This window comes from Prunus mume, linkage group LG2 (assembly GCF_029339155.1).
Source record: "Prunus mume cultivar Tortuosa linkage group LG2, ASM2933915v1, whole genome shotgun sequence".
Taxonomy (NCBI): domain Eukaryota; kingdom Viridiplantae; phylum Streptophyta; class Magnoliopsida; order Rosales; family Rosaceae; genus Prunus; species Prunus mume.
In genome coordinates, this window is record NC_142699.1 from 46988881 (window position 1) to 47011860 (window position 22980).

General features: G+C 36.4%; 3 protein-coding genes across 9 annotated transcripts; 2 read left to right on the forward strand and 1 right to left on the reverse strand.

The window, feature by feature from the left end:
- The first annotated feature begins 229 nt into the window (after positions 1–229).
- LOC148920575 (peptide methionine sulfoxide reductase A5-like) lies at positions 230–2494 on the forward strand. Of its 6 annotated transcripts, none has more exons than XM_089046325.1 (6): positions 230–413; positions 734–1045; positions 1288–1400; positions 1490–1634; positions 1887–2080; positions 2273–2494. In XM_089046325.1, exons 2-6 carry the CDS (start codon positions 743–745, stop codon positions 2340–2342), a joined length of 825 nt encoding a protein of 274 aa, XP_088902451.1. In that variant the 5' UTR covers positions 230–413; positions 734–742; the 3' UTR covers positions 2343–2494. The 6 variants fall into 6 exon arrangements, with proteins under 6 accessions (XP_088902451.1, XP_088902456.1, XP_088902455.1 ...); XM_089046330.1 differs by having other exon boundaries at positions 234–413; positions 709–1045; XM_089046326.1 differs by lacking the exon at positions 230–413 and adding an exon at positions 420–617 and having other exon boundaries at positions 709–1045.
- A 7271-nt stretch (positions 2495–9765) lies between these two features.
- Positions 9766–10642, reverse strand: LOC148920576 (uncharacterized). Its single transcript, XM_089044669.1, has 2 exons — positions 10249–10642; positions 9766–10019 (listed from the first exon to the last, which is right to left on the reverse strand). The coding sequence occupies exons 1-2, from the start codon at positions 10640–10642 to the stop codon at positions 9766–9768; spliced, it is 648 nt and encodes a 215-aa protein (XP_088900795.1).
- Positions 10643–16196: 5554 nt separating this feature from the next.
- LOC103322323 (peptidyl-prolyl cis-trans isomerase Pin1) lies at positions 16197–19486 on the forward strand. 2 transcript variants are annotated; one of them, XM_008224228.3, is made up of 3 exons: positions 16197–16406; positions 17419–17821; positions 19075–19486. In XM_008224228.3, exons 2-3 carry the CDS (start codon positions 17581–17583, stop codon positions 19197–19199), a joined length of 366 nt encoding a protein of 121 aa, XP_008222450.1. In that variant the 5' UTR covers positions 16197–16406; positions 17419–17580; the 3' UTR covers positions 19200–19486. The 2 variants fall into 2 exon arrangements, with proteins under 2 accessions (XP_008222450.1, XP_008222451.1); XM_008224229.3 differs by having other exon boundaries at positions 16207–16398.
- The last annotated feature ends 3494 nt before the right edge of the window (positions 19487–22980 follow it).

A 22980-nucleotide genomic window follows, 5' to 3' on the forward strand; every position in this document is an offset into this window, starting at 1 on the left:
TTTTTTAAAAAATTTCTTCGCTGATGTCAGCTCCTTCAGACAACAGCTCAAACTATTTTGACTTGGGCCTTGCCCTGGCTTTATGAACCCCAGCTCTTGCCCAGTATGTCACTGCTGGAGCTTATTTTGGAAGATCAGGGGCCTTTTGCCTGGGCTGGGCTGTCCGGAACTGCTCTTACGCCTATCCATTTATAAACACCCATCCCTCCTCTTCGAGTCTATCCGAACCCAATATGTTCCTTCCCCTTATATGCCAAGAGAACAAGAATAATTGACCAAAAAAAGAAAAGAAAAAAGAGACCAATAATCAAACGTGGGCTCATCGGCTATAGCACTCTCCCTCATGTGCCCTCGATTGCTCGTCTGCTGTCGGCGGTCAGGTTCTGTTCTGTAGCAGCGACGTCCTCTATCAGGTACTGTTCTCTCCTCTGGAACTGAGTCGTTAAATCTTTCGTTCCAGATCCAGATCGATACCGTACCGCGATTGGGTACTCTCGATCCAGATCAGAATTCGTAGGGGGTGAGCGAATCCAAACACATTGGAGGAGTTGATGTGTGCTCAAACTTGGTTATCAACTTTGTGAAAGCATTGTAGCTTCGAAAAAGGGGCATTTTCTGTATGACATCAGTTTCCTATCTTCCATTCTGGTTCTCTTGATTTTTTTTTTTTTCATTTTATAACATCTTGGAAATTTTAACCAAACGCAGAAAGTCTCATGCCTTCCTCTTTCAGACAAAGCCAATGGCTTTTCTTGGCAGCAGCGTTTCCCTTAGCCGTCTACTAGCAACGCTGATGCTCCTGATTATTCTAGCAGCCGAGAGGCGGGTCTGCATCAGGATCCCAGAACGGATCATTGAAACCGCAGGAGACGTACCCAACAACCAGTCCTTGAAAACAGCAGTTTTCGCTCTGGGAAGCTTTTGGAGATCTGAAGCTGTCTTTGGGTGCTTGAATGGGGTTGTACAGACCACTGTCGGTTACGCTGGCGGATCCAAAATCAACCCTGAGTACAGAAGCTTGGGTGATCATGCTGAGTCTGTCCAGGTCTCTCTTCCATTTTCCTGTTGCTTTTAGATTTTCATGAATGGGTATTTTACCTTTCTTTTTTGGCTTGAATATAATGAAACTATCTCCAAGCGGTGTCTTTTTGTTTCTTGTAAAGTTTAAGAGCAGTTGAATCCCTGCAGTTTTTTACTTTGTGGGCTTCTTATCATTTATTTTTACATACATTTTACTCTCTTTTTGAATGTTTCAGTCACATGTGTAATTCTATAAATCCTGAGCAGGTTATATACGATCACAGGCTTATTAGCTTTAGGCAACTTTTGGAGATTTTCTGGTCAAGTCATGATTATCGGCAAGTATTTGGGCAAGGTCCTGATGTGGGTAACCAATACAGGTAAAACTTATGACAGCACACAGCAGTTTCTTGCATAACATGAACTCATAACTTAGAGTCCTTAGTGAGATTTTTTCATATATAAACAGATCTATCATTTTCACGAACGGAACTGAAGAGTCCAGATTGGCTGCTGTGAGCAAAGAGAGAGAACAAACTAAATCAAAGAGCAGCAGTGTAACTACTCAAATCCTACCACTTGGAACATTTTATTCTGCTGAGCCTGAACATCAGGTACAACTCAATATCCTTTTTCTCTTCTCCCAAAACTCTTTAAGAGGGAATGTTGTTTCAGATCTTTGTATTGTAAATCTTTCCTCGTCGTCAACTTGCTCAAGGGAGTCTCCTATATTTCTCTCTAAATTTTAGAGCATGTTTTGAACTGGAGCTCTTTGGAGATGTGAAAAAACAAAAAAACAAAAAGTGATCTTTTGAACTAGATTCTAAATTTTTTGAATCCTTAGCTAACATGTTTTTAAAATGCAGAAGTTTGAGCTGAAGCGTAGGCCATTTCTTCTCCAATTAATTGGAAACTTGCCTGAAGAGGAACTTGAGAGGTCAAGATTGGCTGCAAAACTGAATGGCTATGCTGCAGAGCTTTGTCCTCCAAAAATTCAGAGGCAGATTGATGCAAAGATCAATGAAATTATTAAAAAAGGATGGCCTATTTTGAGAGACTTGTAGGTGGCCCATAATTTAGAATTTAGACAAACATGCAGCATGCTCTATCAAGTTCTCGCACTTGTGCACCATTTTATCTGCCTGTTCAATCCCAATCTGTAGGATAGAGAATCCAATTGAGTTCATTATTGAGTAACCCACCAGTGTCCTATGCCCTGTCATCATGTTAAGGTTATATCTGGTTTTTGCAGGTTTGTTGACCTCCTACGGTGTATAGTATCCTCTGATCATTCATTCGAAATCTTATGTTGTCAACTGTGAATTTTGACCACACTTTCACGCATTTAGGCAAGAGACAACTTGATCGGTGGTCCAACTTTACGGTCTGTAAACATAAGTATCATGACCAATTGTCCAAATTTACAGTTCTGCAAGAGAATATTCTCCAATAATTTAGTTTGTTCTTGTCTGAATTCATGATCCCATATGTCTCCATCTGATGGGACAGGTTTTTTGGTTCTGAGAAGGATTGACAGTGTTCTTTTGAGGTGAGGATTAGGAATATGGAGTGCAATTATTTCAGTTCAAGATTGATCCGTTCGAACATGTCTCGTCCAACTAAAGTGTGTTTAGTCAGTATTTGGAGCATTGTTCATACTTTTTCTTTTTATTTGGTTCAGAGATTTGAATCGCAAAGTCTCCCCGTACTCACATGTGACTCATGTTTGGGGTATATAGGATTTTTGCACATTCTCTCTCCACACATTTTGTGTATTTTTATGAACATCACGGAAGTGTTTCTTCAAGACTTACCCTGTTTTTGTGGTCAATCATTTCACTGTGTTCAAAGAAAGTCTCATTACACAAATCGCAACTGTAAGCCATTGCACAAATGATATGAATGGTGAAAACAAAAACCAAACAATAAAAGGAATTGGATAGAGGAGAAAGACTTGGAACAAATTCCAACACGCACAATTGAGAAACAAGTCAAATGAGATGAATGTTGAAATCAAAAACCAACAAGAAAAGGAATTGGAGAGAGGAGAAAGACTTGGAACAAAATGCAAACACGCACAATTGGGAAACAAGTTGTGAATGACGGGTTTTATAGAGCAAGCCCACAAGTTGTGGAGGTTCTTCATGACATACCTTTCAAATTGGTACCAGTTGGAGTAGGTTTTTCATGATCCCTCTCACAAAATTTGGACTAAAATATATGAGAGATTCTTCAATAAATATTTTATGTTAAGGATTGGTTACATACTTTTAATTTTGGCAGTTAAATGCAATCCAATGCTCGGGATTAGAAGTATGTAACTAATCCTTAACTTAAATACTTATTGGAGAATGGCCCAAAATGTATATTATCTTGGGTTTTGAGCCCAATTGAAATATTAATTCGAGACCCTTTCTTTTTCTTTTTCTTGGCCTTTTCCTTTTTGTTTCTCAACTCAACCCAAACAAATAACAATTCAACACATAGACAAATCGAGTATCACTGGTCAAACACTCACAACACAAGTTTGAATAACAATAATGCTATTTGGACACACTAAATTAACCGTATTATTTGACAACTGATGTATTCATGTCATAGCAACTAAACTTTGCGTTTATGTGTTTTATTGATTTAGATCTTTTAATAATAACATAATAATAATCTTTCACCGTGTTCCTCTTACCCTCTCTCCTCCCTCCTCTAATCTTTCTTTTCTCCCTACTTTTGCCTTCCATCTTTGTTCTCCTTCCCTCCCTCTGTCTATGATCTCATCCATGGTTATTGACGAAGGCCAATGAAAAAATATATTTTTTTTCTTGGAAAGGGCGATCCTAAAGAAGAAAAAAACTAACAAGCACTCTTTTATGCTACCCAATAACCTTTTGCATATGTGATGAGTTTGTAGCAATTAATTTTAAATGATTCTTACTTGACCCAATATAATTTTGTAGATGCATCATGTGACAATGTGAAGAAATTCACATTGGAAAGCTGAGAAACCTAATAGTGAAGATCAATCAATTCTTAAATGTAAAATGAAAAATATAAATATATAAATATATCCATGCAAACAAAAATTAGGAATACAAACTCTACACATCCTAGTTCCTAAATTGACACAGAGAAAATAAAAAAAGTGAGTTTAGAGAACAAGACGAATAACATAAGGAGTAGAGCTGGTTGCCCCCCTTGCCCTGCCTTAGTATTCTTTGAGTCATTTTATCAAACAACTTGCCCCATTAACTACAAAACTTCATAATTGAAAAACGAGCTTATTTTGGTCTACTTCCCCATTACTAATTGATAAGGATGAGATTGGCCACCGGCATAAGTAGTCGTTTTTTTCTTTTTCTTCTTATCTACCCCTTCATATCGATGGGGTAATATAGAAAACGAAGACTTGTTTCAAAGATTGGTATGAATGAGATCAGAGAAGGGAGGAGAAAGAGGGAGGGGAAAAGTTGAATATATCAGACATACAACAAACGCTTCAAGATTTTATTTTAGGGAGTTTCACTAAAACACCCAAAATAGGAGCTGAAATTATAAAAAAAACCCCACATGGAATGCACTTTAGAAATACACCCAAAATCCATTTATTATATAAGAAATTGGTGTTGAAGTTCCTATAAATTACAGGACTGCCACTGAAAAAAAAACTCAAAAAACACCCAAAACAAGCCCAATCCAATTTTATAAAAAAGCCCAAATTTTTTTATTATTATTTTTGTTACAAAAAGTCCAAAACATTTTATTACAACACAAAACTGTCTCGAAAATAGTAACTTCAAGCACGCATCTTCATTAAACCATCTCAACAAAACATCTCTTCATTTCACCGTCTTCATCATTTATGCAAACTGAAACTCCATAACAACCACCAAGCTTGATCTACTTTCAAAAACCAACACCACACACTAACCTCCACCTGCAAAACAAAGATAAAATTTCAGAGAACAATTTCAACAAGAAAAGGCTTCAAAGGTAAGACATTTAAAAACCAAACCTTTATTGTAATGTTGATTAATTGCTGTAAAGTTCCAGTCTATGGTAATAACAGTATTTTATATTCGAATTCAAGACAAAATTTTGAAACTATATTGGATTTTCACTATTGGACTAACTGCATATGACTATAAAATAGTCAGTTTTCAGCAACTCAAAAAAGAAAGAGATATTTAGTCATATACTCATTCTTAATACTGCTAGTTTACTTTCATGTTGATTAATGGCTGTAAAGTTCCAGTATAGGGTAATAACACTGATTGTTTCCTCTAAAATCCTATTTTGAATGCATGTTTACCACCGTAAAGTTCCAGTATAAGGTAATAACACTGTTTGTTTCCAATGAAATCCTATTTTGAATGCAAAAGTTCCAGTACAGGGTAATAACACTTCTTTTTTCCTATGAAATTCTATTTCTAATGCATTTAACCATTGTAAAGTTCCAATATAGGTTAATAACACTACTAGATTTTTCTGAAATCCTATTTCTAATGCATGTCTACCCCTTGTAAAGTTCCATTATAGGGTAATAACACTGCTAGATTCCTCTGAAATCCTATTTCTAATGCATGTTTAACCCCTGTAAAGTTCCAATAATAACATTGCTAGATTCCTTTGAAATCCTATTTTTAATGCATGTATACCCTTTGTAAAGTTTCAATATATGGTAATAACACTGCTAGATTCCTCTGAAATCCTATTTCTAATGCATGTTTACCCCTTGTAAAGTTTCAGTATAGGATAATAACACTGCTAGTTTCATATAAAATTCTATTTCTAATGCATGTCTACCACTGTAAAGTTCCAGTATAAGATAATAACACTGCTTGTTTCCTATGAAATCCTATTTCTAATGCATGTCTGTAAAGTTCCAATATAAGGTAATAACACTGCTACCTAACAACAAATTATAGTCGACTCAAAAACCAATAGTGCATAAACAGAAAAAACACGAATATACTCAGATTCAAAATTAATATGATAACAGAATCAAATATCACAAATCTGTAACACAGCTCAAACCAAAACACAAAAAGCAAATCCACAACCAAACTAAATTTGAAATCAATCCAAATTATAAACAAAAAAAATTAAAATCACAATTTAAAACTCAAACGAATATCTAATACAAATTAGAACGAAATTAGAAAATCCAATAGGTTATCTCCAAATCAACAATAACAAAAATAAACATATAAAATCAAGAAGAATTGGATCTACATTTCAAATTTAAACTCCAAAACTGCAAAAATTATGAAAACTTAACCAGCAACTTAATTAATCGAACATGAAATCACCCAAATCATACTACAATAAAATCAAAAAAGTCCTTACAATACCTATACCAACATATTCATACTAACAAGGGGAAATTTTTGGTCCTGGACCCCGCCAAAAAGTGGCCGGAGTAATCCGGAACACTGCCAAAGCCGTCGGTCAAACTAGGGTGTATTGATTAATTTCCAAAACTCCAAAATCTATCCTAACCACATACATAAACAGCTTGAGCACGAAAATTAGATAAAGTTTCATACCTCGATCGACGGAAACAACAGCCGGAGTCACCGGAAACGACGTCGGAAAACTTGAAATCCACAGACCTTTTTGAGTTCGCAGCGGCGTCGTCAATGGCTGATGTGGCTGGGCTTTAGCCCAGACTTGATCGTCGGCCTTGACCGATCCTTTTCCGATCGCTGTCATGCTGGCTGTGGACGGAGCACCAAGATCGTTGGCCTAGGCTTGGTTTCTGCGAAGGGAAGAGAGAGAGAGAGAGAGAGAGAGAGAGAGAGAGGGCCCAAATTTCAAAAAAAACTAATTTAATACTAAATGGGTAATAAAGGTATTTCATTTAAGTAATTAAACTAAAAAATATAACAGCTGTCAGTTTTGGGTATATTTTGGGTGTGTTTATATGTTTTAAATAGTGTAGGGTATATTTATAGTTTCATGTCTAGAATTGGGTATTTCACTAATTTTGTATTTATTTTATTCTATAATGAGTTGGAAGAAGAGTATATTTCACTAGATAAGATTCAAATTATCAAGTGTTTTTATTTTTATTTTTTACCGTTTGATTTCTTTGATTTGGAGTAGAGTTTGTTTTCTACTGACGGTATAATTTTAAAAGGGTAAGGCAATTGTTACATGAGAGTTTTGATTTGGGTAGGATTTTAGGGTTATTGTTATGAATATTTTCTTTAGGGCCTTGAATGAAAAAGATAAAACCCGTAATCCTATTCTTTTAGGGGCGGTTATCTAGTAAGAACACCTATATAACACCGTTGGATCTAATCTAATGGCTGCGTGAAAAGCAATTGTAAGTGAAACTGTTGTACTAGAATAAGGCCTTCTTCTCTCTCTTCCCTCCAAAACAGACGTCCCCTCCAAAACAAATGTTTGCTTTATTCAATTAGGAGGCCAATTTTTTTATCTGCTTTGATATTCTGTTTGAGGAAGAACACTGAAGAACGCCCTCATTTTTCTAGCTTGCTCATTTAGGCTAAACAAAGCAATCATCGATTTTATATTTTCATCTTTGTGGTTTGGTCTTTCTGGTTAGAACATTCATCAATCCTTGAGCAACGTCGAAAGTGGCATTGAGTTGGAAACTGGTAACCGCAACCCTTGTGGTTATGTTCTCTTGGTTTTAAAATTCTTGAGCACGGTCGAAACAGGGGTTGAGGAAGGTCAAAATTTTTGGGGTTGACGTTCAGATCTAAAAGGGCGACATTGTCATATTTGTTGAAATTTTGAAGTTCAAAATCACTTACGAGGTAAGTGATACATTGTATTTGTTAATTTTAGTATTGGGCATCAACATGAGTTACGTTAGTTTGTATGTAGGTTCTTTAATGTTTCACTAGAGACTCAAAATGGATTCATATATGTAGAATACTTATTTACTAATGTTTCATACTATATTTCGTTTATTTATTTGTAAAGGGTATACTAGTGATTTGCTTCATGAACTTGTACCTAACTTTTGATTGACCCCCTATCCTTTTTTTTATATAGAAAATTAAGGATATGAAGTTCTTTTTTTCTCCAATTTCCCTCCTGCCGTCTAAATCTGCAACATTTCATCCAATTTGCCATTAAACATGAGGGCAAAGTGGTCATTTTGTACATTAAAAATAAATAAAAATTGAAAAAGTAAAAACCAGAAATTTCAAATAATACTCTCTCCCTCTCTCTCTCCCCCCCAAGGGGAGGAGGGGTGTGGACTGGGAGAGGGAGTAAAAAACCAAAAGCTTCAAAACCACTCATGTTTGCCCAATTTCGTTAACTTTAGGTTGGCCAAAACGTCTCACAAAGTTTGGGTTTTTAGTCTGGAAAAAACATGGGAAGTTGTAGAAAACAAGCCCAGTCTAGGCTCCGGCTAGTTGCGGGGCATGACAACTGTTCCTGCAACCTCCGACGCCATATTTTTAGTCCATCCTATTCAATTTCTCAATCCGGGTCCGATGATATAGGTTTTGGGTTGTTTTAAGGGTTGTAACTTAGAGAGGGTACCACACTCTCCATGTTAAGAGAAAAAATATTTATAAAAAAAAAAAAAGAATTTCTAACCTCATTTATGTCATATTTTTCAAATCTAGGAACGGGAGTGAACCCGACAACCTCCGAAGGATAATTTCGTCATTTTAGCTAATTGGGACACGAGGTAGAGTTTCCTAATTCCCCAATGATTAGACTATATCACTTTTAATCTTGGTGTTTATATATAGTATAATAAATATGAATTGTTTTGCTTGGTGAATATTATTTGATGTTAGGTGAATACGATTATTATTGTTTAATGAATATTATATGATGTTGGGTAAATAGTATTATTGATATTGCTCCATAGATATTATTTGACGTTGGATGAATATTATTATTTATGGGATTAAACTTGAAATATTTTTGTTAATTATCTGTATTACTATTTTGCAGAGATTGATAATGTTTGAGTTGCATTACATATGCATCATAATTATGGTCATACGTTGGGTTGGTGTGTGTGTGTGTCATTTGAGGTATATCTAAGGGGTGGGGGAAGGTCTTAGATATATCTGAGTAAAAAAAAATGTGGAATTTATTCAGGTGACGAGAGCAGGGCTTGAATATATTAAGGTGATGGGAACATGGCCTTTAATAAAACGTGAAAATTGAGAAATTCGTAAACAAAATAAAATGGTTTAAGGGACGGATGAGCACTGGTTCATATTTTAGGGTATTCGGAGCTACAGTGGTAAAATGCGTGGTATGGGACATGCAGGCTTGTTACCCTAAGGTATGAATTAATGGGATTAGAAGGGAGTGAGTTCATGGCATCACCGCATATGCAAATTTATTTATCTGGTCTGATTGCATAATTTATATATCTTGCGTTGTTTGATGCATGACACTTTGATTAATTGTGATAGCTGACCTCGAGGGGGTTGACGGTACTCTACTGGACATTAGAATGCTCATACCCTAATAGATTGTGTAGGATTCAAGACGAAGTTTGAGGAAGCTAGTTTCAACTAAGCTGCTAGGTTTTTGTTGTTGATTTGTGTAATTAATGTTTGTAAGTAGTCAATCGTTTGATAATGATCTTAGTGTGTATTTAACTACAAGCTACTCCAACTATAATTCTGTGTTGTTAAGTAAATTTGTATTATTTGTGACTCCATTTCTCACAATATCATGGTTGTAGGATTTTATTCTTACGACTATGGTATGACTCACACCATGATTCGGGAATATTCCTTATTTTGAATCCGGTCGTGACACCTTCTTTAGAGAATCCATAGCTGCATCGCGATCCTCGTTATGCTGAATGGCCTTCTTTGCCACGAACTCTTTGCAGTGACATTCTCTTACAAGCTCTCCGAGGTGCATCTTCCAAGATCGGCAGCTGGATGTGTCGTGCCCATGTGTTCTATGGAAGGCACAGTACTTGTTGACACTCCTCTTATCAGGATCTCCCTTTAAAGCTAGTGGTCTTCTCAGCCAAGGCTTGTCTTTCAATTGGGCCAAGATTTGATGTATCGAGATAGTGAACTTTGTATAGCCGTCATCTGCTGGTACCCCACCTTGGGATGGTGCGTTGCGCTTCCTTCCATTGTTCCTATTACTGAGCTTACCTCTTTGTCCTGCCTCCTTGAGTGGTTGTTTGGCTTGCTTAGCAGACTTATTTGCAGCGATTCGATCGTTGTCTTAGAGTGCGTAGTGTTTCGCAGTCGAGAAGACCTCTACCAAAGTTTGGCTGGGAGCGATAGTGCTCAGCTAGTAAACCCTTCTTGAAGGCAGAGGGTCCGATTCGATCATCGCATCCCACAATGTTGGCTTTCTCCACCTTGAATCTTTTGATGTAGTCTTGAAGGCACTCATCATGCTCCTTGCGCCAGTTGAACAAGTGGTCGGCTTGTTTCTTAATCGTCCGATAGGAAGTGTACTCATTGGTGAAAAAGAAAGACAACTCCTTGAAGCAGCTGATCAACCTAGACGGTAGGGTATGAAACCAATCATAGGCTGCTCCATGTAAGGTCATCGCAAACACCTTGTAGAGAATCATAACATTTTTGAAGTGCTTCAAATGGCTCTCAGGATCGGGATCCACTTTGAAGTGTGTGAAGGAAGGCATTGAGAATCGTTTCGATGGGGCCGCTTGCTCAGTTTCAGTGGTGAATGGTTAGTAGTTCACTTGGTCTACCTCCTTGATATCTCTTCAGAGTAAATCTCCTTGATCCTGCCCACACGACATGTTGGTGGGTGAGCTTTCGAGGATCATTTGTGGCCTGACGTTATGAGTTGGCTCGATGTCGGAGCTGGGGGAGGAGCAACTCCACGATTCTCCTTTTTTTCTTTTTTTTTTTTTTCCTGTAGCACCATTTTTTCTCTTCTGTATCACTTGCTTGGAGATGATATAGAGGCATGCTTGTGGGGGTTTTGGTAAATACCCAAAACTTTGTATATGAAATTCCAATTTTTCTGGTTGTTTTGGTCCCATAGAAAAATAGATTTTTCATGATGAAAAAAAAGGAACATGGGTCACAGCGCCCATGCGTGGCTTGAGAGAATTTTGCCAGTGATGCGGTGGTTATTCTCGTTGTGTTCCTCGCGGTAGGGCCTCTCACCATGGTGACTTGAGGGCATTGGATCGATGGCTGAATCAATTGATGAGGGGGGATTTCCCTTAATTTGGATTAGAAAGCATCACATTGAGTATATCTCGAATATCTCAATGAATGCACCAAATATGTTTGAGCAAAATTCCGCATAGGAAATATTCGTGGGTTGATTCCTAGATCCTCGATTTTCCTTCTTTCTCTTCCTCGATCCCTAAGAAATAAATAGGAGTAATAGACCACACCCGGAGGGACGCCAAAGGCCATGCGATGCCTAAGTTAGTTCGATTGGATCTTGATAAAGATACGACAATAGGTAAAGTGAATGGAGTTTTCTCCCACAAGGAGAGCCGGGTGGCCGAGCTGTGTGTGGTGGCACTTAGAAGTGTGGGAGAGAGGGGAGAGAGAGTGGCGGCAAGAAAAGGGTTTTTCGAGTGAGAAAAAGTTACCTTGAATGTCTTGTGTAGCCATGTATTTATAGGCTCCTTGGTGATAGGGTTTGAAGAATAATCCTTATTTGGTTAGGATTATTCTTACCAATAAATAAGAGATTGGAATTAATCAAGGAGAATTTATGGAAATCTCATCCTTGATTTGGGTTGATATTCTCATCTTAAATCAAAGATAATTTCCCTAATTAAATAGGATTTAATTAAGGTAATCAGTTGTCCTAAGAAATATTCCTTTTTCACGTGTCACCCATCTATTGGTTGCCAAAATATGTGTTCTCATAGGTAGCAAAGGATGAATAAAACTACCATGCTAAGGTGACAACTCCAGCGCTCTTAATTTCCAATAAACACATAGATACTTGGAATTTATATGATGTCATGAATGATATGATTCTTAAATTGCAATTACAACTCGAGAAGAAGCGATTTTGTGCATTCCAAAAGGATGGTAAATGGCAATGGATAAAATTTTTGTACTAACCCTAAAAAATCCATTAAGAAGAGGGTGAGAAAATTCAGTCATTAGTCTTCCTCTGCTAAAATCCTCCACGCAACAAATAGTGGTGGGCTAATTATTTTGTCTACAAGGCGACAATTTCGGCCGATCCAATATTAATGCAAATGACTGCATTAATATTGTTATGGTAATATATCAGCCTTCTTGTCAATTGGCTTTTACTAGACTTAGAGATAAAGAATTGACTTATATTGATAGTAGTGGTGATGGGAGATTCAAATTTTTTGAAGATGTTGCTCAAATTAAAGATAAAATGTATGCTGTTACACACAGTTGGAGCCTACTTTTTGCTTTTGAATATACTAACCAATGCAGCTCATATCTAAAAACGATTGCACAAGGCTATAAAACTAAAGAATTTATGAAGATATATCTTGTGGGTTCAAATGAAAAACAATTGTTGTTGGTTCGTCGTTATATGAATTATGAAATTTGTGGGTGTGTGACAAAGAGATTTAGAGTTTTCGAATTGAATTTTGATAAGCATGAGTGGATTGAGAAAAACGACTTAGGTGATGTTGCTTTGTTTGTGGGTGATAATTCTTCAATATCTATCGCGACTTCAAATGTTTTAGAATATGAGTCGAATTGCATATACTTCTACCATGATTGTGATTATGAAGGAAGACGTGCTTCATTTCAAGATTTCGGGGTGTATGATATCAAAAGTCAAAGGATTTCAAAGCTTGCACAAACTATAAGACCCTGATGAAGAAGATGAGCTACCTCCAATTTGATTTTTGCCATCTGTTTATCTATTAAAAAAAATTGTTACAGCTTGGTCATGGATTTTTATTTATTTTTATTATCTATCTATTTATCTGTAAAATTAGTTACACCTTTTTATTAAAGATGTAGGTTCAATATTTAACATATATGATGATTGATTTTATATTCTCACAACAAGGTCATGGAATTTTGTTAGTGCACTAATTCATCAAGCAACTGAATTAGATTAATTCATCAAGGAAAAAAATTTAAAATTTGTATACCTTTATTATAATCTTGTGTCCAAATTGTGATGATTTCGACCCTTTGGTAATCTATGGACGTCTTCAAGGCTTTAAGAAAATAATAATAATTGAAGTCGAAAGAAAACTTTAAGGCTCCGTTTGGTTTATGGGAAATGAGATTTGAGAATGGGAAATCAATTACTTTCCTATGTTTGGTAAGACCAGGAATGGGAAATCATTGCATGGCCCATGAGAAAGTAGGGGGGAAGATGAAACCATCCTCCTAACTTGGTTTTTGTTTTCCCTCATCATGGAAAGTTTGGGGAAATGAACTAACATTAAATACTCATTTTTCATGACCATTTTGTCCCCCTTAATAATTTAGAATTACAATATATTATTAAATGCATTCTTTTTTTTATTTAATTTAATATGGGTATAATTGAAAATTTGTACAAACTTTGTTTTCCATTCCTACTCAAAACAAACATGGGAAATGAAATAAAGTGATATCTCCCGATTACTTTCCCAACATTACCAAATGTGGGAAATAAATCTTCCATTTCCCATCACTTGGGAAATAACATGGGAAATGATTTCCCCTCAAATTCATTCCGTGAACCAAAGGGGGCCTAAAGAGTTCTAGGCTCCAGCTATCTCATGGGAAAGGAAGATGTTTTTGGTCTGCAATTTGTAATAGTTATCCTATTTTTCTTTTGCATTTTAACCATTTTTAGTGATATTATTTTTCTATTTTACGCTTATTATATTATATAGGCTTATTTTTGTGATATATTCCTGAAAGTGTGTTTGAATCTCACTTTGCCTCATGAAACTCATTTTGTCTCATTTTACCCCATTTTCACACATACTTGTCTCACTTTACCCCATTTTCACAAAATATTAATTAAAAATTTAAATTTAAATTTCAAAATTTTAAATCATATTAAATATTAAAACATTTTTTAAAAAATAAACCAAATGATTATGCGAGATTAGCTCCTCAGTATCAGTCATCGGATGCACAAACATCCACCACCGTCAAAAAGAGGACCAACACTCTAGAAGCCCCCGCCTATCCCCTTGATCATAATTTATTAATAAGAAACAAAAAAGAGATACAAGAACAGTAGGGGGGACCAAACCAAACCTTGCAAAAGAGAATGACAATGACAAAAATGCACAACAACATGCTGACATAAGTGACCAAAACTCTGAAAAAGTAAACAAAAGAAACTAGGAGAATTGGTAATTAGGCATGCCCAGCCAGTCCCGCTGACAAAAAAGCAAAATAAAAGAAGGCGTATTCCAGCAAATTAAACCAGAACCCAAAGCACCATGATTTGCCAAAGCATCAATAGCATGATTTGCCAAAGCATCAGCAGCATGATTACCCCCACGAAAGATATGAGAGATCTTAAATGACATGTGTTGGAGACGATGCATGCAATTTTGCTAATCAACTCGTAGAAGCCAAGGGACCAAATGTGGAGAGTGAAGGAATTTAGTAACTAACAACGAATCAGTTTCAATCCAAAAATTATGCCAAGCATGGAGCCAAGAAAGCTCAATGGCCTTAATGACTGCTAAAACTTCACTGAAAATGCCCTAAGAACATGGCCCTGATAATCGCGAAACACACCACCACTACTTGCTTTGCCAAAGCAGCCTTTGTGAGCACCATCAATATTAAGATTAAATAATATTAAAACATTATTAAATATTAAAATATATATGTTATAAATATAATCAGAGTATGAAAAGCACCACTGAATATTGGGAGTAGGATTGTATTTGCTCTTGTGATTTTTACACTAACAAAATTTCCTCTCAAATAGAACTCACTAACTCTCACATTTATCACTCTCTTTTCTTCTCTCAATTGAGTGTGTTATCACTTCTCGTTTCTTCTCTTTATCTAGCAATGAAGAGATGAAGCCTTTAAATAGGCTGAAGAACCCGTGATGTTCAGTTGGTTACAAGGGAAGATGGCAGACAAATTGCTTCATTCTTTTCTTCCTTTCTTTATGTGGGCTCTACCACGTTCTTTACAACAATATATATATATATATATATATATAGAGAGAGAGAGAGAGAGAGAGAGAGAAGAGGAGGAGATGGAGAGAGAGGGGAGGGGCGGGTGTAGGGATGTAGTTTTTTTTTTTTTAATTTCTTTATAATTTTTATATGGATTTTAAGTTTTAAAATTAAATTTTTTTATTTTCAATTTATCTTTTGTGAAAATGGGGTAAAATAAGACAAATATGTATGAAAAATGGGATAAAGTGAGACAAAATGAGTTTTAGGGGGTATATCAAAAAATAAGCCTATTATATATATATATATATATATATATATTTGAAATCTTTAGTTTTAAATTTTTCATAAGTGTTATTAAAACACATGATCATAAGTGCACTTATAAAAGGACATTACTTAGAGCATCCACAATGAGTTCCTTAAACCACCTTCTCAGATAAATTTTAAGGAGGAATTGTAAAAATATAACTTCAACCATGCTCCCTATCTACCTCCTAAAATAGAGAGACCTCTAGGAGCTCCTAAATTTGAGGAGAGAGAAAGGACTTTTAGTGGCTCCATATAATTTAATGCTGCTTCATTTAATGAGTATTTCAAACATTTATTTAATGCTAACTATTTTTTATTTTATTTTTAATAGAGATAGACCGATTAGAAAAAGTTATAGCATTTATGACTCCCTAAACTAGAGAGCACGATTGAAGTTTAAATTTTATAGAGAGCTCTTAAAATAATTTTTATATATTTTTAGCTAAAATTTAACTAAAAAATAGAAAACATGATTGTGGATACTCTTACCTCCTTTATTGGAAGAACACATTCCTCATTCTTGATATAGCAGGTATGCAAAAAATAATAATTCATTAAAAATAAAAAAATAAAATTGTATATTACATACGTATTAAACTCGAGGTAAGGAGTACGCATTTTCCCAAGTGAGGTAGAATTTGTCATGGTAATTTTGGTCAATCGAAAGGTAAGGTAGGGCACACGTGTCAGAAGACATGTGGACGAACAACAACCAAAACCAAAAAACACCCAAGTCGGCGAGTCAGCACGAGAGAATAAATAAAAAATAAAAATAAATTAAAAAGGTAAACCCTTGACACTGCCTCGCTCAAAGTCGCACTTGCACACACCCATTGCTTTCAGTCGCACATCTCATCTCATCCTTTTCACCCGCCATTGAAGGTTCTATCGAAAAGCTCGATCTCTTCGAGTCGTCATCTACTACCTACCTGATAGCCCAATCCTTCGCTCATATCTCCGATCTTCCACTCTTCAGCCGCCGTTGGATTGCTTTGTTGCAGGTGTGCAGGCAAGCTTCAGATTTCATGACTTTTTGTTCTTCTAGTTTTCCGATTCATGAAATTTCCTAACTTTGTGCAATTACTGGTGATTTGGTGGCTGGGTATAAAGCATAATAGCTTTAATATTTTCTTTTTTTGTTATAAATTAATTGTATGCTGGTATTTTTGTTGCCCATATTAGGAGATTTTGTTGTAATCCAATAGATTTTGAAGCTTTTTATTTTTTTTTAATTTTTATTATTATAATAATTTTGAATTATGAATGGAAACGTCCTAAAATTGGTGAAGTTGCTGATCAGTGTTTTAGTTTAAACATTTTTTTTTCGTTAAAATTTTTTGTTTTGATTAGTAGCTTTAGTATTGAGAGGTTTAAATCTTATCTTGTATTGTATGAGTGAGGCTTTATACTGTTAACATAAAAGTGAGGAACAATGACAAAACTATGGTAATCTCCTTTTTAAATGGGAGGGTTAAGGATAAATTACAACATTGTTTTTTTTTTTTCTTGATATCTATTGGTTGGAAGATGAAAATTATACCAAGCAAAGTGTCTTTGTACACTACAGAGAAGAGAACGTTATCTTTAATTTGGTGTCTGAGCTCTGACAACTATCAACTTTAATAGTTTTGGTGGAAATTGAATTTTATTGAGCCTCTCAATATATCTTTTCATTTTGTGTTTGTATTCATGGGATGATGTTAAATTAAAGGGGAGGGTTAAGGATAGATTGCAGCATTGTTTTTGTTTTCTTGATATCTATCAATTAATTTTTATGGGGGCCAAGTGAAAATCATTACAGGTAAAATGTTTTTGTACACTACAGAGAATTAAACATAATTTGGGTACTAGTATCTGAGCTCTGATTGCTACCAATTTGAATTTTTGTGGGGAAATGACTATATTAAACCCTTCTATGTATATTGTATGCTTTCAATTTAGTTTAATATCCATGAGAAAATGAAAGTTTATTCGAAATATTATAAGAAACTAATACTTCCCGCTAAAATGTCATTCTGCAGAATACAGACAAGCAAGCATTACCGAAGCTCTGTGTCTGAGCTGCAAAGATAGATTCGTCCGATCGTAAGCGAAAGAAAGCAGCTTCTTCTATCTGGGCGGCAGATCGCACGAACAAGGACAAAGAGAAAAGTCAAGCCACCAACAAGAGCAAAAAGACGAAAATGTCCTCGTCGGTGGGGAATCAGGTGAGGGCATCCCACATACTGATCAAGCACCAAGGTTCCAGAAGAAAGGCCTCATGGAAGGATCCAGAAGGTGCCATCATCAAGAACACCACCCGAGACTCCGCAGTCTCTCAACTGAAGGGCCTCCATGATGACATCATTTCTGGCAAGGCCAAGTTTGATGACCTCGCCTCTCGCTACTCTGACTGTAGCTCTGCCAAACGCGGCGGTGATCTCGGTTAGCACCTAACTTTCACAAAGTTCAAAATTATGGTTTAGGTTTACAATTGTGTTTTGTCATTATAAATTATCCCATTAAAGGCATTAAAATGTGGGAAATCCAAACAGAAAACGTGCACAAAACTGCTTAGTTACAGACTGCAGTATAGTATCTGAAATATGAGCTTTTGATTTTATTATTTTGAGAGGAAACATAGTTTGGTGGACCAAAATAATTACATTTCTTGTGGACAAGGTGTCCACTACAAACTAAACAGCTAAGCATCTCCAGGAGAGTCTCCAAATTTTAGCCAAATTCTAGCTAAAATAGTTAGAAAGCTATTATAGCAAACCACTTAAAAGGTGTTTCCTCAAGCAATGTTCTCTATTTTGGCTAATCTGAGAATTTTTATTATTATTTTATCTTTCTTTCTCCCTCTTTCTCTTGCAAATCAAATATATTAAAAAGGAAAGTAGAAACCCAAGCCCACTAACCTCCCAAATGTCTCTATCTCTCTCCCCCTTTTTTCTCTCCTCTTAGCTAAATTCTCTCTCCTCCTTGCTAGATGTAGAGAGCCCAAAGTTGGTTCTCCAAAATAGAGAGCCAAGTAGGGAGTCTGTTGGAAGGAGGATTTTCCGTCTTTTTAGCCAAAGTAGCTAGAGAGTCTGCTGGAGATGCTTTAATGCAATAAATCTTTAGCTATCAACGGTGAAAAATCTTGGTAAGAACAGCTTTCCAAATCCCAAGATTGCCAAAGATGGACCAAAGCTCCAAATAGGCCAATGCCCAAAGTAACATTTAAAATATTACATTATCAGTTTATCCCGTAAAAAATTTCTCTCTACCTTTTATAGTCTTCAATTTTTTTTTTAATTCTTCCAAGTACAACACCCCAAAAGCAGCCATCACCTCCCAGTTCCGCAGCACCCCTCCCTTTTTCCCTCCACCAAAATCCTTGTGCCTTTCACACAAAAAATCTGTGCAAGTCGTTGGAATTACCCAACTTTGCAAAAGAATGACTTCCACTTGATTAGTTATGGATTAAAAGTGAAAATTTCTTTGTGTTATTACGTACATATTGTCTAACTATTGTTAAGTAACATGTTGATGAGTTTTACCTGTGATATTTTCCTTCTCATCTATCGTTGCTAGTCATGTAAATTATCTTGCTGTAAAGAGAATAGGCCCTACAGAAGGCCTATAAACCATGATCTTATTCCTCAAATAAGATTTAAATTATTGCTGAGGTGCATGTCAAACTATTGCTGCAGGTCCTTTTGGCAAGGGCCAGATGCAGAAGCCGTTTGAAGAAGCAACATTTGCTCTCAAGGTTGGGGAGATAAGCGACATTGTGGATACAGATAGCGGAGTTCATATCATCATGAGAACTGGTTGAGCACTGGAGGAGTGAAACTGGTTTTGCAACACGATTTGTTCCTTATATTAATGCCTATGGCTGGCAGCCAACTCTTATTGTATGAAGTGATGGTGACTCTTTGATGTTTGAGTACTGAAAGATGGATTTAAGCACCGTTTCTCATAACGTTGTTATTCTCCGAATGTTATGGTTGTGGTTTTGGATTTCCTATGGAATGTTTTATCTGTCTCTTTGCGTATGTTCTGAATTCTGATGGCAAATACTGTTTTTTTTTTTTAAAAATTATAGTGTTGCTACTTCCACTATTTTTACGCCCGCCAAATTTCAATTCTAAACAATAATAATCCTCCCTTCCTTTGTACCATTGTATCATGACAACATTTTAAGTTACAAAAGCAATTACTAATAGGTGCTTGACAACATTTTAAGTTACACGGTTGTATCCAATACCACCCCCAACCCCTCTCTCTCTCTCTCTCTCTCTCTCTCTATATATATATATATATATATATATATATATATATATATATCCTTGGTTATGCATTAGTGTTGGATCTTGTTTGGACCAGATCACTCTCCATTTTGGGTGTATGCACTCAGCAACCTCCGTTGTGGTGTAAGAGTAAAGTGCTTCAACACTTGGCAGCCTCCATTGTGCGGTAGCAATAAAGTGTGTTAGTCCTCGGCAACTTCCATTGTGTGGTAGCGGTGAAGTGTTTTTTTTGTACTCGATAGTCTGTTATTGTTGGGGTGATTTAGGTGGTGTGGGCCTTTGAGAGAATTGATGAGGAGCACTTACCGCGGGGGTTCAGAATGGGGAGCCAAGCCCAGGATACTTCAAGGGAAGTTCAACCAGAAAGAAATCTTCTTGTGGTCTTGCTGGGCCAGTGGCACGGGAAACACAAGATGTCAAGTATGTGCCTTTAACAAAGAGGAGATCAGTAATGAGAATGGAGTGAGGGAGAGAAAATCATGGTAAAGTTATATAGGAGCAGTTCAAAATGGGAGATTATGGTCATTTGGCTTGTGTTTTCCACAAATGTAGGGGTGGGCATGGTATGAGATGACATGGGATGGAGGTCATCCCGGTGTCAATCCCATATAGGAGAATCGGTATGGGATGACACGGGATGGGAGTTTTTGAAAATACGTTCAAACCATACCGAACCTAATCGGGATCGGTATGATTCGGTATCAATGTTGATACCGTAAAAAATCTACAAATTTTCATAAATAAGTGTAATAAAACAAAATAAACAATCAAGAGTCTTGATTCAAACCATTATTAAACCATGGTCAAAGCACATGCTTTCTACTCAGCTAGAAAGAAGAAGAAAAAAAACATGCTATTTTATTTATTTATTTAGCTATTTAGTTTTTGGGATATTTGTTGAAATGTCATCTAAACTTACACCTTAGTTTCAATTTGTCACATGAATTTTTTTTTAAAGTGAAATGTCACCTGAATTTTTCAAAATCCATGATTTGTCACCTCAGTTTAACATAATCCAATTTTCCATATATTTTCAAGGGTATTTTAGTCTTTTCATTTTCAAGAATATTTTTAAAATGGAAAAAATTATTATTAAAAAAAATAAATTTTAAATGTAAAAATGGTTGGGGGTTAAATGTGAAAAGATGTATAATTTTTGTAATTTCCAAAGGTCTTTTCATAATTTTTTTATAATGATTTTTCCATTTTAAAAATACTCTTGAAAAGAAAAAGACTAAAATACACTTGAAAATAGTTGAAAAAGTAGATGAAGTTAAACTCAGGTGACAAATCATGGATTTTGAAAAATTCAGGTGACATTTCACTTAAATTTTTTTTTCAGGTGACAAATTGAAACAAAGGTATAAGTTCAGGTGACATTTCAATGAATATCCCTTTATTTTTTATATATGAAAAGGAAAGCAATTGAAGAAAATAGAAAGAAATAGCCATATTGGTAATAACTATTAACAACACCACACACACAGATTCAAATTGGCAACATTAGCATTACATTTGGGTAAAATTGACACATCCAAGGCCCATCGAACAAACAAAGTGAGTTGGGCCTCACAGCCCAACATAAAAGGAAGAGGAGTCCGGACTGAAGAAGGAACAATCCCACATGGCAACCTGGGATAAAAGTCGAGCAATGGCGGAAGTCATCGAGGATGAAAAGTCACAAAGCGACCTACAGGATGAAAAAGTCAACAATAGCAATCGCCATAGAAGAAGTGTGAAGGGTTCGTGACATCAAGAAGAATGAAGATTAAATCCCCTTATATATGTATATCTGAGATTTTTTCCTGTCTTTACAGAGAAGGTAATTCTCCCAAGATAGATAAGCGTGTTACAATCTCGAGAGGAATAAGCGAGAGCGAGGCTGTCCACAAGGCGGTGAAACAGAAGTGATCACCTATCGAGAGCCTATCTGCGAGGAATTGAAGAAGAAGAGGAAAAGGGGAAAATATCTTTGCCGCCCAATAAAAAACACAATCACCCTACTCCAGAGAAGAAAGCAGTTTTCTATAAATACAAGAAGGAGTGAACAGGTAGAAGACACTCAAAAAACCAAAAAATCAATCAAAAACAAAAACTCAAAATGACTTCAAAACACTGAAGCAACCAAAGCTCATTGAGCCAAGACACAAACAAACAACTCAACCAGAAGCTCACTTGAATTCCAAGTGAAAACCGAGCTTTAGATTAGAATTCCCAAGGTTGGACTTAGAAAATAAGTCATTCAAATTTCACAGTGCAGCCTCTAGCCCACTGAAGTCCTCGAGAACGACCACTTACGCCCAAGAAGCGCGCAGTTCTACCCACTCGAAGCTTCACAAAAGCTTAAAGTACATTGAAGCTCTGCAGAATCAACCTTTGGTATCGATTTAAAGTTGAAACTTAGCAATCGAGTTGTCAACGATCCATCCAGCCGGGCGATTCCATCGGCCGGATAGTTCCAGTCGGCCGGACATTTCCAAATCCGGCCAAATTGCAGAGCCTCCCATCCAGCAGAAATTGAGTTCCAATTGTATCTTCATCTCTCTAGCATGAGTATTTATGGTTATAGTTTTGTAAAAAGCGATTCGCTAAAAGCGATTCAAATTCCATCGATTCGCCTTAAAAGCATTCAAATCCCATCGAAGCAGTTTAAATTCCATCAACCATTTTGGCGGAAACACTGTTTATACTGAAATAAATTGTTAAAGTCCTCACCCGTCTGAGGCAAGAAAAGAACTTACTTGGGAGATATTCCTCACCCAAATTCACAATCGTTTGTTTGCAGAAATCAGTAACTTAGGCGCAAGTTATCTACTCCAAACTAAGTCTGCTAGAATTTTTATTGCTAGCGTGGCACGCTCGCACACCAAAGAAAGGCGACTTGTCGACGGTTTATGGTTCTCAAGCGGTGGGAACTTTGCCCTTCCATCACAGAGTGAACGCAAAAGCGGGCAAACAATTTGGCACGCCGATGGGACTTCTCAAGATATCGTTGTTCTTTACCATCCATGAATACTGGAAGCTCTAGCGGAACCCACACCACGACATGGAAATAAACCAAGTGGCCCTCAAGGAAGGATTGGAATCGGAGGAAAGTGATGCCCGGCATTGGACATGGCGGACAGAAGCGGGAGGTCCAGGACCGGCTCGTATGATGAACGATACGAGGACTCGTGTTACGACAAGAGGTCACAACACAAAGGAGCCAAGAGACCTAGATAATATGACAGCCATGATGCAATGGCGGGTGAGCAGCAATTCGGGAAGGATCGAGAGGTCACATGGCTGAATTCCCAATCCTAATGA